Source organism: Galeopterus variegatus, unplaced genomic scaffold (assembly GCF_000696425.1).
Source record: "Galeopterus variegatus unplaced genomic scaffold, G_variegatus-3.0.2 Scaffold619, whole genome shotgun sequence".
Taxonomy (NCBI): domain Eukaryota; kingdom Metazoa; phylum Chordata; class Mammalia; order Dermoptera; family Cynocephalidae; genus Galeopterus; species Galeopterus variegatus.
In genome coordinates, this window is record NW_007726730.1 from 28,664 (window position 1) to 41,100 (window position 12,437).

At 40.7% G+C, this 12,437-nt stretch overlaps 1 protein-coding gene across 1 annotated transcript in view; it reads left to right on the top strand.

The window, feature by feature from the left end:
- Positions 1 to 355, top strand: part of ABCC2 (ATP-binding cassette, sub-family C (CFTR/MRP), member 2) — a gene marked incomplete at its 5' end in the record, with an annotated part of 22,219 nt that extends 21,864 nt beyond the window's left edge. Inside the window, one exon of the mRNA XM_008570607.1 lies at positions 226 to 355. Coding sequence (XP_008568829.1) covers positions 226 to 355 — 130 coding nt within the window. The remainder of the gene's footprint in view (positions 1 to 225) is intronic.
- Between the last annotated feature and the right edge of the window lie 12,082 nt (positions 356 to 12,437).

Genomic DNA, 12,437 nt, shown 5'->3' on the forward strand with positions numbered 1-12,437 from the left:
ATATAAATGGACTCATACTGCGTATATTCCTCTGTCACTTGGTTTGTTTTGTCAATATTACGTGTGGAGTTCATCCATGTTGATGCACACAGCCATGATTCATTCATTTTCACTGCTTTGTAGCCTTGTATGACTCTGCCACAACTTAGTCCTGGTTCTTCTTATAAATGACAAGATTTGAGATGCTACTTTCTAAGACTATGATTTCTTTCCTCCTTCTTTCAGAATAATGGTCCTAGACAATGGAAAGATTGTAGAGTATGGCAGCCCTGAAGAATTGCTGCAAAACCGTGGCCCCTTTTATTTTATGACCAAAGAAGCTGGCATTGAGAATGTGAACACCACAGCACTCTAGCAGCAGGTCCCACGGGTTAAAGAAAGACTGTAAGGATCATTCCTCATTTAACTTTATTTTTTGTGAAATTTATCATATATACAACAGTATGAATAAAATTTACACATTAAAGAAATATGATAAGTGAACACCCATACACTCACTACCTGGGTTGAGAAAACGAATATTACCAGGTCCCTTAGAAACCCTTCAATTGCTCCCCCTTGATCATATCTCCTACTACCCACCCATCCCAGAGACAACCACTGTCCTGGATTTCATGATAATTATTCCCTTGCCTTTCATTTTAGTTTTACCACCTTCGTATGTATCCTTAAACAATGCATACCTTTCAACTTATATAAAAGGACTGACGCACACGGCGTGTATTCTTCTGTGACTTGGTTCTTTTGTTCAATACTATATTTGAGATTCATCCATGTTGGTGCAAACGGTGAGGTTAGTTAATTTTCACTGCTCTGCCTTATGGCATTGTGTGAAAATACCACAGTTTACCCATTTTATTATTGGTGAGCATTAGGGCTATTTCCAGGGTTATTCTTTGTGAGCATTAGGGCTATTTCCAGGGTTATTCTTTTTCTATTATGAGCAATACTGCTGTGAACATTCTGGTCTACATTTCCTGGGATACACGTGTGAGAGATTCTGTAGAGTATAATCTGGGAATGGAGGATATGCACATGTTTACATGCACATAGTGGGTAATGCCAAACTGGCAATGCAAATTTAAAACATAAGTATGAACTGGTATCTCATTGAGAGTTTAATTTGCATTTCCCTGGTTACTACTGAGGTTGAATATCTTTTCATATGTTTCTGGGGCATTTGAATTTCCTATAATGTAGTTTGAAAAAAATATTGTGTCTAGGGCCGGCCCGGTGGTGCACTGCTACAGTGCACTGCTTGGGAGCGCGGTGGCGCTCCCACCGAGGGTTCGGATCCCACATACAGACCAGCCGCTCACTGGCTGAGCGAGGTGTGGGCGCGACACTGAGGGTTGCGATCCGTTGCCGGCCACGAAAAAAGACAAAAAGGAAAAAAAATATATATATATAGTGTCTAATAATTCCAATATCTGGTTTCTTTACCTTGTGTTGTTTCTTGTCCATGGTGTCTTATTTTTGTGTATGTCTTATGAATTTTTACAATTTACAATTTACAATTCTCCTTAGAACTTTATCTTTGGACATTCCTTGAGGCCTGAATTGAACCTGAACTTTTCCTAAGAGGAATTGTGAAAGCTTCTGCTAGTTTCCTGGGAGATTTACCCAGACTCTCTTTGAATGAAATTCTCCATTAAGGGATTTCAGATCATACAATTAGTGGAACTTCAGACCACAATCCTGTACAAGAGCCAGCTTGTAATTTACAAATTCTCAAATGAGAGTCCTCCCCTTGACACAGTGACAGATGGAGATGGGCATGGGTATTTTGGTGACTCCTTCTGTGTTCTGTATGGTGGGATTTTCTCATTTACATGTACACTGCAGGTGGAGCACTTTCAGGACTCAGGTTTATCAAGGGTCTCCTGTTTTATTCTCCATCTTGGCAGACCTTGGCTTTATCTCTTGCCCTGGCATCCTGTATTGCCAACAAAATGAGAGTTCAAGATCAGCAGGCTCAGAAGCCAGTCTAAGCTTTGGCCCTTCCTTATATCCTAGTGCTTTTTCTGTCATGTTATTTTGGGTTCATCATATTTCTCATTTCCATTTCAGCAATATAATTAGAAAGATTTTGAGTTTCCCAGCATTTCACAGTTTGTTTAGTGAGGTGTTCAGAGCATTACACTTTCTAAAGGAAGGGTGTATAGCTGGAGTAATCTGGTTTGCTCTGGATAGTTACAGACTGTATCTCTTGTCCCAGCATAATAATAGCTCCCCCTTTCACTGTAAAACTTGTCTGGTTTGAGTGATAGAATACTGTGTGGTCCTCCTATACGTAGCCCTGTTAGATTTTGAATCAGCGTCGATGGTGATCTACCAAGTTGTATAAATATTGAAGTGTTGGCTAGGGCTGCTATATATGGAGACTCCCCTCCCTACTTCTGCAAAGTAGATCTGGTACATTAAGCATATTCTAAAGTTGTTGGCTATTTTTCAAAGCTAGCTTTGGAAATCTATACTTGCTTACTACAGGAAATGTAGCGCCTGTAAACTTCAGATTAGTATATATTAATCTAAGATGCCATCAATTGTAAATACCCAATATTTAATGTGCCACTGAGAGAGAATACGGCCAGTTAAACTCTGCGAGGCATTGTTTGTAAAATGCATCCTATTTGTGGGAAAAATAAAAGTATTTTAGGATTAACACAGTACAGTACCTCTAAAGCTGTGTAAGAGCTAAGTTGTGTCTTTTATCTCTGCTATTAATTTTTGTTCCTTTTTCCTGATTTTTCTTGTCTCTATTTTTCTTTTAATCCAATATCATCATCTCACCATCATCATCATCTCCGTTATCTCCCTTTCTTAACTCTGTTTCTTTTTCACTGCCAGGTAACTAACCATTGTTTTCATCATCTATTCTCTCTGATCATTAGAATTTCAAATAACAGTGCTTTTTTTTTTCAGTGTTTCCCTCTTACGCACATTTTATATACATAACCTTTCCAATTTGCTTCTTAAAACGAGTTTCTAGATGTATAGCATTGGGAGGGTCAAGAAGAATTTTGGAAAACAGAGGAACAGTTTACACTGAGTTTTGCAGCTGAGAGCTAACTGCAAAAACCAGAAAAATGTAACACAGATAAAGTACCAAGGATAAAAGTGGAACTCAAAGGAAAGACACCTGATAACTTCTCAATTTGTTTCCCAAACAAAATTGTCCAGGACTATCTCTATATCTTTATCACCAGAGAACTTTGAAGATTAACAACCATCACTATTTATTTAGTATGTACTAAATGTCTGACATTGCCAAAATTTTTTTTTTTTTTTGTCTTTTTTTGTGACTTGTAAGGGGATCGCAACCCTTGGCTTGGTGTCGCCTGCACCGCGCTCAGCCAGTGAGTGCACCGGCCATCCCTATATAGGATCCGAACCCACGGCGGGAGCGCCCCTGCGCTCCCCGCGCCGCACTCTCCCGAGTGAGCCACAGGGTCGGCCCATTGCCAAAATTTTTTTTTTTTTTTGTCTTTTTTTGTGACTTGTAAGGGGATCGCAACCCTTGGCTTGGTGTCGCCTGCACCGCGCTCAGCCAGTGAGTGCACCGGCCATCCCTATATAGGATCCGAACCCACGGCGGGAGCGCCCCTGCGCTCCCCGCGCCGCACTCTCCCGAGTGAGCCACAGGGTCGGCCCATTGCCAAAATTTTTTAAAAGCAATTTAATATAAACTAAATAAAGATTACATTCCATTGTTGGCTTAAGTTAATATTCCATTCACAAGCTTTATTTTACTTAATTTCAGGGACAATTTTAAATAACTTCTTAGAACTATACATCCTCCCCAAATTCCACCCTATCTTCACTAATTCTTGTTGATCTTTTGGCCACTTCCTGTGTCCTTCCTGACTCTTCTGGGTGCATGAAATCACAGTGATTTAGAAGGGAAGGAGCCTATGCCCATTATTAAGCTACTGTCTCTGAGTTTCAAACCCACTCTTCTAGACTCTTCTTTGTGATGCTGGGGCTGGGATTCACAATCCCATTTCTGCTTTTACAGCTACTCCAGCACATAAAATAGAATGTGCTGGAGGGAGACTGGATGCAAGGCTGGATGAGGAAGGGACTCGTTCCATCCTGCTTGCTCTGTTGCCATCAGCATCACTCTAGCAATGTTTCTCTGCAGCAGCAGCACACAAGTAGCAACACTGATTTTAGTTTGTGTTTTCCAACACTCATAGAAACAGTGTCATCTTGGCCCTCAGAGACACCAACACCAGCTGAGCAGCACCCCCTTTTTCAGAAGTAATAAATACAGTTGAAGAAAGCAAAATAATTCTACATTAATACATTGGCACAAACAGGAGGAATAATGTACCAATTGGACCTAAATTTTTTGCAGGCTAATTTCAGAAGTGCTTTATGAAACATCCTCTGAAGAAATTTGTTCCATTTAGTTATTAGAATGAGAATAAATTTAGTCATAAATGCATAATGATCATAAACTTATTTAAAAATTAGCAAACAATATTATACAAACATTGATATTTAAATCTTTAAACTGCTGCAACTTTGATTTAGTTAGCAAAGACTATATATATTCTTCTATAAGCATGAGTTTAATCTTCCACATAGTCTAAACACTAAACGGCTTTTTGAAAGGTTTCATATTGTTTAAAATACCATAAGAAAAGGATTGTAAAAATGCATAAAAGCTTTGGCTGTAAAAAACACTATATTTCATAGCCTTCAGTTTTACTTCATATGCAAGTAATCGGTTATGCTGTAGAATTTAGCCATTACAGTACAAAAAGCAACTATTTAGGGAAGAAATAGAAAAAGGGGGGAAAAGGAATGTATGTAAAGCAGTATTGCTTTTAGGTAAAATGAGCATAAAAATGTAGTTTTATGAAGAAAAGAAAAATTAGGCTAGTTTGGTTCTTACTGAACTTGAAAATGGCCTAGTACAAAGCTCCTTCTTCAACTCTTAACAGTCAAGGCCTCAGCCACCATATTGGTAATGTCTTGGACAGTCCTCTCAGTCCTCAGACCCATCTGCCCTGTTCCTTGGCTTCCACTGTGAATGATGATCTCTGTTGGAGCACACGTCTTCAGGACATTTACCTGCTGCTCAAACCTATAGGCATTCATTCTTCCTGGGAAACAAGTCATTGGATGGTGTCCAGCTGTCAAGAGAGTGTTGACTTGTCCATTGGTTGTACCATTAGCTCTGGTCACAAATGTCTCTCCTCATACCTGGTGCTAACTAACATCCTTGCCTGGCTATCTCTTTGTTAAGTGATTGTCTGCAGGTACATTGTGGTCTAGTTTATTAGGGTTTGCATTCTGGTAACAAAAAGACGCCTCCTGGTCCCATAAATACCTGCCTGGTTGGCATGCTCATTAGTTCCAATCTGTAAACCAGTTATACCTTGGCTAGCTTTTCGTTTTCCTTCATCAGAAAGACTAATTTTTCTGCATACTTGACTCCAGTGTTAATGGTTGAGCAGAATCCTTTTGTTTTAGCTGCACCTAGAGTTGGGGTTTGGCTCAAACGCCAAATTTGGCCCGCTACCTGTTTTTGTAAATAAAGTTTTACTGGAACACAGCCATGCTTTTTGTTTCTGTATTATCTATGTCTGCTTTCATGTTACAATGCAGAGTTGAGGAGTGGTAACAGGCAGTACAAGGGTCCACAAAGCCTAAAATATTTATTATCTGGTCCCTTACAGAAAAGCTTTGCTGACCCTGCTCTAGATCCATCAGAGTAGTCTGGACTGAGTCATGTTTCTTCTATTCTCAAAAAGATCATTTGCCTCAAAATTGTCATGTGGCTTCATACCTGAGATAGACAGAATAATGGTCCTCAAAGATGTCCATGTTCTAATCCTACAACCTCTGTGGCAAAAAAAAAAAACTTCGCAGATGTGATTAATTTAAGGATCTTGAGATGGGGATAGCAATCTGGATTATCCAGGTGGGCCTGGTGTAATCAAGGGTCTTCATAAGAGAGAGGCAGGTGGGTCAGAGTTACAGAGAAGGTGATATGATGGTGGACATAGACATTTGAAGACACTAGGCTGCTGGCTATGAAGATGAAGGAAGGGACGTGAGCCAAGGAATGCAGGCGGCCTCTAGACATTGGAAAAGGTAAGAAAACAGATTCTTCCCTGGAGTCTCCATAAGGAACAGCATGGCTGACACACTGACTTTAGCCTGGTGAGACTGATTTTGAATTTCCAGCCTCCAGAACTACAAGATAAATTTGTGTTTTAAGCCACTAAATTTGTGGTAATTTGTTATAGCAACAACAGGAAACTAGTAATAGTAAGCCCAAGTAGCTCTGTTAAAATTGCCATTGTTCTCCAACTGACGTCAGTTAATGACAATTCATTGATCTTCACTGAACCCTGCTGTAGTTTGAATTTGTGGTGGATCGTGCCACATTTTAAGCCCAGCTAAAGGTTGGTTGCAGTGCTCATGCCTGTTACCCCTTCTATCAAACTGCAAAGATCTTATTCAGCTCAATCATATTTGGAGGTAATCTTTTTTTGATTTCAGCTGAAAGGCTGTAGGGAGGACTCTTGTCAATGTGAGTTGTGTTGATATCAACAATGGCAGATTGAAGGTCTCTCACTTTCAGCTTTCTTGATCCTGGACCATAGGAGTGGCTGCCATGAGAAATGTTTGGATCTTGACTCCTCTTGGGTGTCCCAGAGACACCTAGACATGGCAGTGCACAGGCATTGCTTTGTGACATGGTCCTGCTGTGACCAGATTCCCCTGGTCTACTGTGAGGTCCCATGGGCCTGCTTGTCCCCAGTAAATGTTTCCTGAATGAACACGTTAGTGCCACTCTAACCGGAGCACTCACTCCCTCCAGCCATCACTCCACAGCTTACCTCTGGGAAAGCACTAGGTCTGTTTCTAAGAGTCATCTCTTGAGTGGTATTAAGGCATTGATATCCCTATGTAGCATGCAAAATCTGCAATTTGTTGTGGAAACTTATTGATAGATGCAAAATGCTAATATTGATCTTCACTAGCAATTGCAGAAAATTCCCAGGGGGATGTGTGAAATAAAGCTGTGGCTCAGATAGATTGGAGATTATCCCTGCTCTGTGGCACTGAGTGTTCTGCCACACCTAGCAAAAGTGAAAGTAAGAACTTCATTGATATGAGGTACTAATAGGTGGGAGAGTTTAAAATTCTGTGAGTTGTGTGGTGATTAGAGAGAGGATTTAGAATGAAATATTTAAATCTTGAGGCTTCTTGGTCCTCAGGTATAAGGTTCTGCAAGTGAAACACAATTCAGAGCACAATTGTGTTCTGGGGCCTGTTTGTATTCCTTACCCTGAAATAAAACACACATAAAGAGTCCCAGCTTCACAAATAAATTAAAATGCAATAACACAAAATTCAATCCTTATTGACACTGTGTGAAATGTAAGATCTAGAAGCACAAAAGTTTGCAGACTTCATCTCACTTGATTCTCACACTAACCTTGAGAGAAGGGGAGGCCAGAAATCCACATTTTACAGGTGATAGATTCCCACCACCAATCCCTGTTCTAGGACCCATGGATGAAAGCACAAGTGAAGAGCTACTTCCAAACAGAAACAGAAAAACCATGAGAGGAAGTAAGCGGGCAAACTGGGTTAGGAAATCTTCTTCAATAACATTTCCTTCTATTGTGTCTGAAATATCTGACACCATCTTTCCTTCCTTAATTTTTGTCCCTCCTAGTTTTTTCTTTTCTTTTTTTAAATTATTTTTTTACATTCTAAGATGTTGCACACCAGTTGGGGGGAAGAAAGAGAGGGGAGAGGGGAAAGGGAAGAGAGAGGGTAGGATGATGAGAAGGGGGCAGGGGGTGAGGGTGAGGCCCATGCCCCCCCCCCCCCATTAAGCAGTGGAGTCCAGGGGGCTTCTGATGCTGGCTTGGTCAAGGCTAGGCTGGATGCAGACTTGGAGGGGGGGGGCATGGCTGAGGCCCTTGGCCCTCTCCCCAACCTGGATCTGGAGCCTGGAGGGCTTATGGTTCTTCTAGGTTTCATAGGTGTTCTTTGGTAGTTTTGGACCTTTACTGGTTAATATCAGAACTTTGTCTCTGATCTCTGTTTTTTTTTTGTTTTTTCTTTCAGTTCTATGTTGGATTATTAGCTACCCCCACCACTTAAACTCTGCACTGGAACTAATTTGTTGTCCTTTGCTTACGTCTAAAATGAGGACACTTCCTGTGGGAACAAGAACTTCAGCCCTATGGTTGAGCCCGATTGCTGCTTTGCTGCTGATTCTCTGGGGAAGGCTTTTTGTGCAGCTCAGGTTTTAACTGCTGACCTCGTAAGCATTTCCAGGTTTTGTTAGGTCCGGTACACCTGGGTTATGTGCAAACTCTGGTCTAGACCTGAGTCTTTTCAGCAAACTGTACCCTCTGCAGTTCGATATTCCTGACCAGTCTCCACTGAGTGGTCCTGCACTGATTGGGGGGCAGATCAGCTGTCCATGCTGTGGCCCAGTGGTCCCCTGGTGGGCCCATCTCTCCCATCGCCCACACACCAAACATTTCCCATGGGATGGGCCATGTGCTGGTCCCTTCTGATGATTCACCAGCCTCTGAGTGGCTTTTTTTTTCCCAGTTGTTTGTGGCCTCTCACTCCTTTGTGGGTCCTGGAGAACCCAGCTAGTGGTCTTGCTGGCCTGGGGTCTACTATCATCCTATTCTCCCCCACAACCTCCAAGCAACTTTATGAGAAGGACATGGCTGTGGCTTTTGTCAGCTCTTGCTCTGTGTGCTCACCAGGGCCAGCCTTGAAACGGGGCTTGAAATGGTCAGATGTTCCTTTCTTTCACTGATCATGGCTTCTCCTGCCTTCATGAACTCTGTAGGTCTCTCCTTCTCTTCCCCTGAGCTCTAGAGTCTCCAATTTGGCAGTCGTTGCCTTTTAATAGTTGTAAATTGCTTGATTGTGGTACAGAATGATGCTGGGAACCATCATACTGCCATCTGGATCCCACCCACAAGAAAGGCTTCGCTCTCTTTTTTTCCGAGATATAGTTCTCCATGTATTTAGGCCTCCTTTAATTTCTTTCAGCAACATCTTGTAGTTTTTTAAATATTATATATTGTAAGTGTATTATTACAAATCATGATTTTTCTTTATGCCCTTTACCCAACCTATCCCTCCCCTACCAACCACCCTCCCTCTGCCCCTGACTTCATCCCCATCTCTACTAATCTGAAAGTTCAAGGATTGTTTAGGTCTTTTCTTTCTCTCTTTTTCTTCCTTTCTTAGCATCTCTGCTAGGCAATTTTTAAAAATGTAACTCAAATGGCTTTGCACTCCTACTGTTCTGACAGTAAAGAATTCCATTTTTAAAAATTGCCTAGGGCTGGCCAGATAGCTCAGTTGGTTAGAGCCTGGTGCTGATAACCAAGATCAAGGGTTCAGATCCCTGAAATGGCCAGCCACCCCCCCCAATAATAATGATAATAATAATAATAATAATAATAATAATGGCCTAAATAATTGCTTTTCAAATTTTATTATTATTAATTTTCCTCCTTTTTTCTTTCGGAGGGTGGTGGGCAGCTGGCCAGCATGCAGATGTGAACCCTTGACCTTGATGTTACAAGGCTGCACTCTAACCAATGAGGTAACCAGCCAGCCCTGCTTCGTAGATTTTAACATGCACACAAATCACCTGGGGATCTTGTTAAAATGGACTTTGGTTCAGTAGGCCTGGGGTGGAGCCTGCAGTTCCAGCAAGCTCCCAGGTGATCACGATGCAGATGCTGCTGGTCTGGGGACCACGTTTTAAGGAACAAGGGCCTAGAAGACATTACAGCATTTAAAACAAAACTCATCTTCTTTCATAAACTTGTTCTCAACCCAGTTCTCTCCCTTTTGCCAGTGATTCCATTATTTCTTAAATTTCATATTCTTTATAGTATATTGTTGTTTTACATTCTCAATCAATCTTCACTCCCAAATCTGTTAACATTACCAGTTCTTGCCAATAGTTGGTTTTTCTTGTCTTAGATCTCTTCTCTGTCCCTCCAAATCATCCTGTTTCATTGAGCTTTCCTAAAGCAGGCAGTCCCCTTAAGAACACATAGTCGTTTGCTATTACCTGAGTCATCAAATCTAAAAGACTTGATACAGACCTCAAGTTTCAACGTTTTTACTATGCGTCAGGCAATGTTCTAGCATTCTTATTTTTTTAATTGACAGAAATTATATATATTTATCATGTACAACATGTTTTAAAATATGTATATGTAGTGGAAGGGCTAAATCAAGCTAATCGACAAATGCACTACTTCACATACTTGCTGTTTGTGGTGATAACACTGAAAATCTACTCTTACTGATTTTTCAATACAATGCTTTATTATTAACTATATTCACAATGCTGTTCAATAGACTTCTTGAACTTACCCCTCCTATCTAACTGAAATTGTATATCCTTTAACCGACATCTCCCAACCCCTTCCCCACCCTATTAGTCCCTGCTTACTACCGTTCTACTTTCACGTCTATGGCTTTGACTTTTTTAGATTCCACCTCTGAGTGGGGCCATGTGGAATTTGTCTTTCTGTGCCTGGCTTATTTCACTTACCATAATGTCCTCCAGGTTTATCCATGTTGTCACAAATGACAGGATTTGCTTGTTTTTAAAGGGCGTATAGTATTCCATTGCGTGTATAAGTTATACATTTTTTTCTCATCTGTTCATTCATTAATGTAGTGTATTTAATTAAGAACTCATTGAAGCTTGGATTGTGTCCCCCAAGTTTTATGTATTAGAAACTTAGTCCCCACTGTGACTGTTAAGGGGGTGGTAAATCCAATTATGGTGATTGAAAGCTGGTGCCTTGAAGAGGTGATTGGATTGCAGGACCCTGCAGTAGTGAATGGATTAAAAATGGTGGTCAGTGGTGTGGTTTTCAGGGCTTTAAAAGAAGAGGAGAGGCTGTTTCTCTTGCTCTCTCTGCTTCTACCATCTTGCAATGTGAGAGCCCTGCATCACTGTCGCCACCACCAGATGGACTTTGGACTTCCCAGCTTCAAAAACTGTAAGCAATAAATTTCATTTTCTTTATAAATTACTCAGTTCCCTGTATTTTGTTATCAGCTACAGAAACAGACTAATACAATTGATGAACATTTAAGGCTGATTCCATAACTTGGCTATTGTTATTCATACTGCAGTGAACTTGGGAATACAGATATCTCTTCAACATACTGATTTCAGTTCCTTTCGATATCTATCAGTAGTGGGATTGCTGGATCATATGGTAGTTCTATATTAAACTTTTAGAGGAACCTCCATACTGTTTTCCATAATGGCTGCACTAATTTACATTCCCACCAACAGAGTACAAGAGTTACCTCTTTTCCACATCCTCACCAACACTTGCTATCTTTTATCTTTTTGATACTAGTTATTCTGACATGTGAGGTGATTTGGGGGTTTAATCTGCATTTCCCTGATGATTACAGATGTTGACCATATTTTCATTTACTGGTTGGCCCTTTGTATGTCTTCTTTTCAGAAATGTCTATGCAAGCCCTTTGCCCATTTTAAAAATCTGGTTGTTTTCTTTCTAGAAAGTTGTTTGGGTTTCTTAAATATTTTGAATATTATTGCTTATCAGATGTAAAGTTTGCAAATATTTTCTCCCATTCTGTCAGTTGTCTTTTCCCTCTGTTGACTGTTTCTTTTGCTGTGCAGAAAATTTTTAAGTTCGATATAATCCCATTTGTGTATTTNATGGCAGTGCACAGGCATTGCTTTGTGACATGGTCCTGCTGTGACCAGATTCCCCTGGTCTGCTGTGAGGTCCCATGGGCCTGCTTGTCCCCAGTAAATGTTTCCTGAATGAACACATTAGTGCCACTCTAACCGGAGCACTCACTCCCTCCAGCCATCACTCCACAGCTTACCTCTGGGAAAGCACTAGGTCTGTTTCTAAGAGTCATCTCTTGAGTGGTATTAAGGCATTGATATCCCTATGTAGCATGCAAAATCTGCAATTTGTTGTGGAAACTTATTGATAGATGCAAAATGCTAATATTGATCTTCACTAGCAATTGCAGAAAATTCCCAGGGGGATGTGTGAAATAAAGCTGTGGCTCAGATAGATTGGAGATTATCCCTGCTCTGTGGCACTGAGTGTTCTGCCACACCTAGCAAAAGTGAAAGTAAGAACTTCATTGATATGAGGTACTAATAGGTGGGAGAGTTTAAAATTCTGTGAGTTGTGTGGTGATTAGAGAGAGGATTTAGAATGAAATATTTAAATCTTGAGGCTTCTTGGTCCTCAGGTATAAGGTTCTGCAAGTGAAACACAATTCAGAGCACAATTGTGTTCTGGGGCCTGTTTGTATTCCTTACCCTGAAATAAAACACACATAAAGAGTCCCAGCTTCACAAATAAATTAAAATGCAATAACACAAAATTCAATCCTTA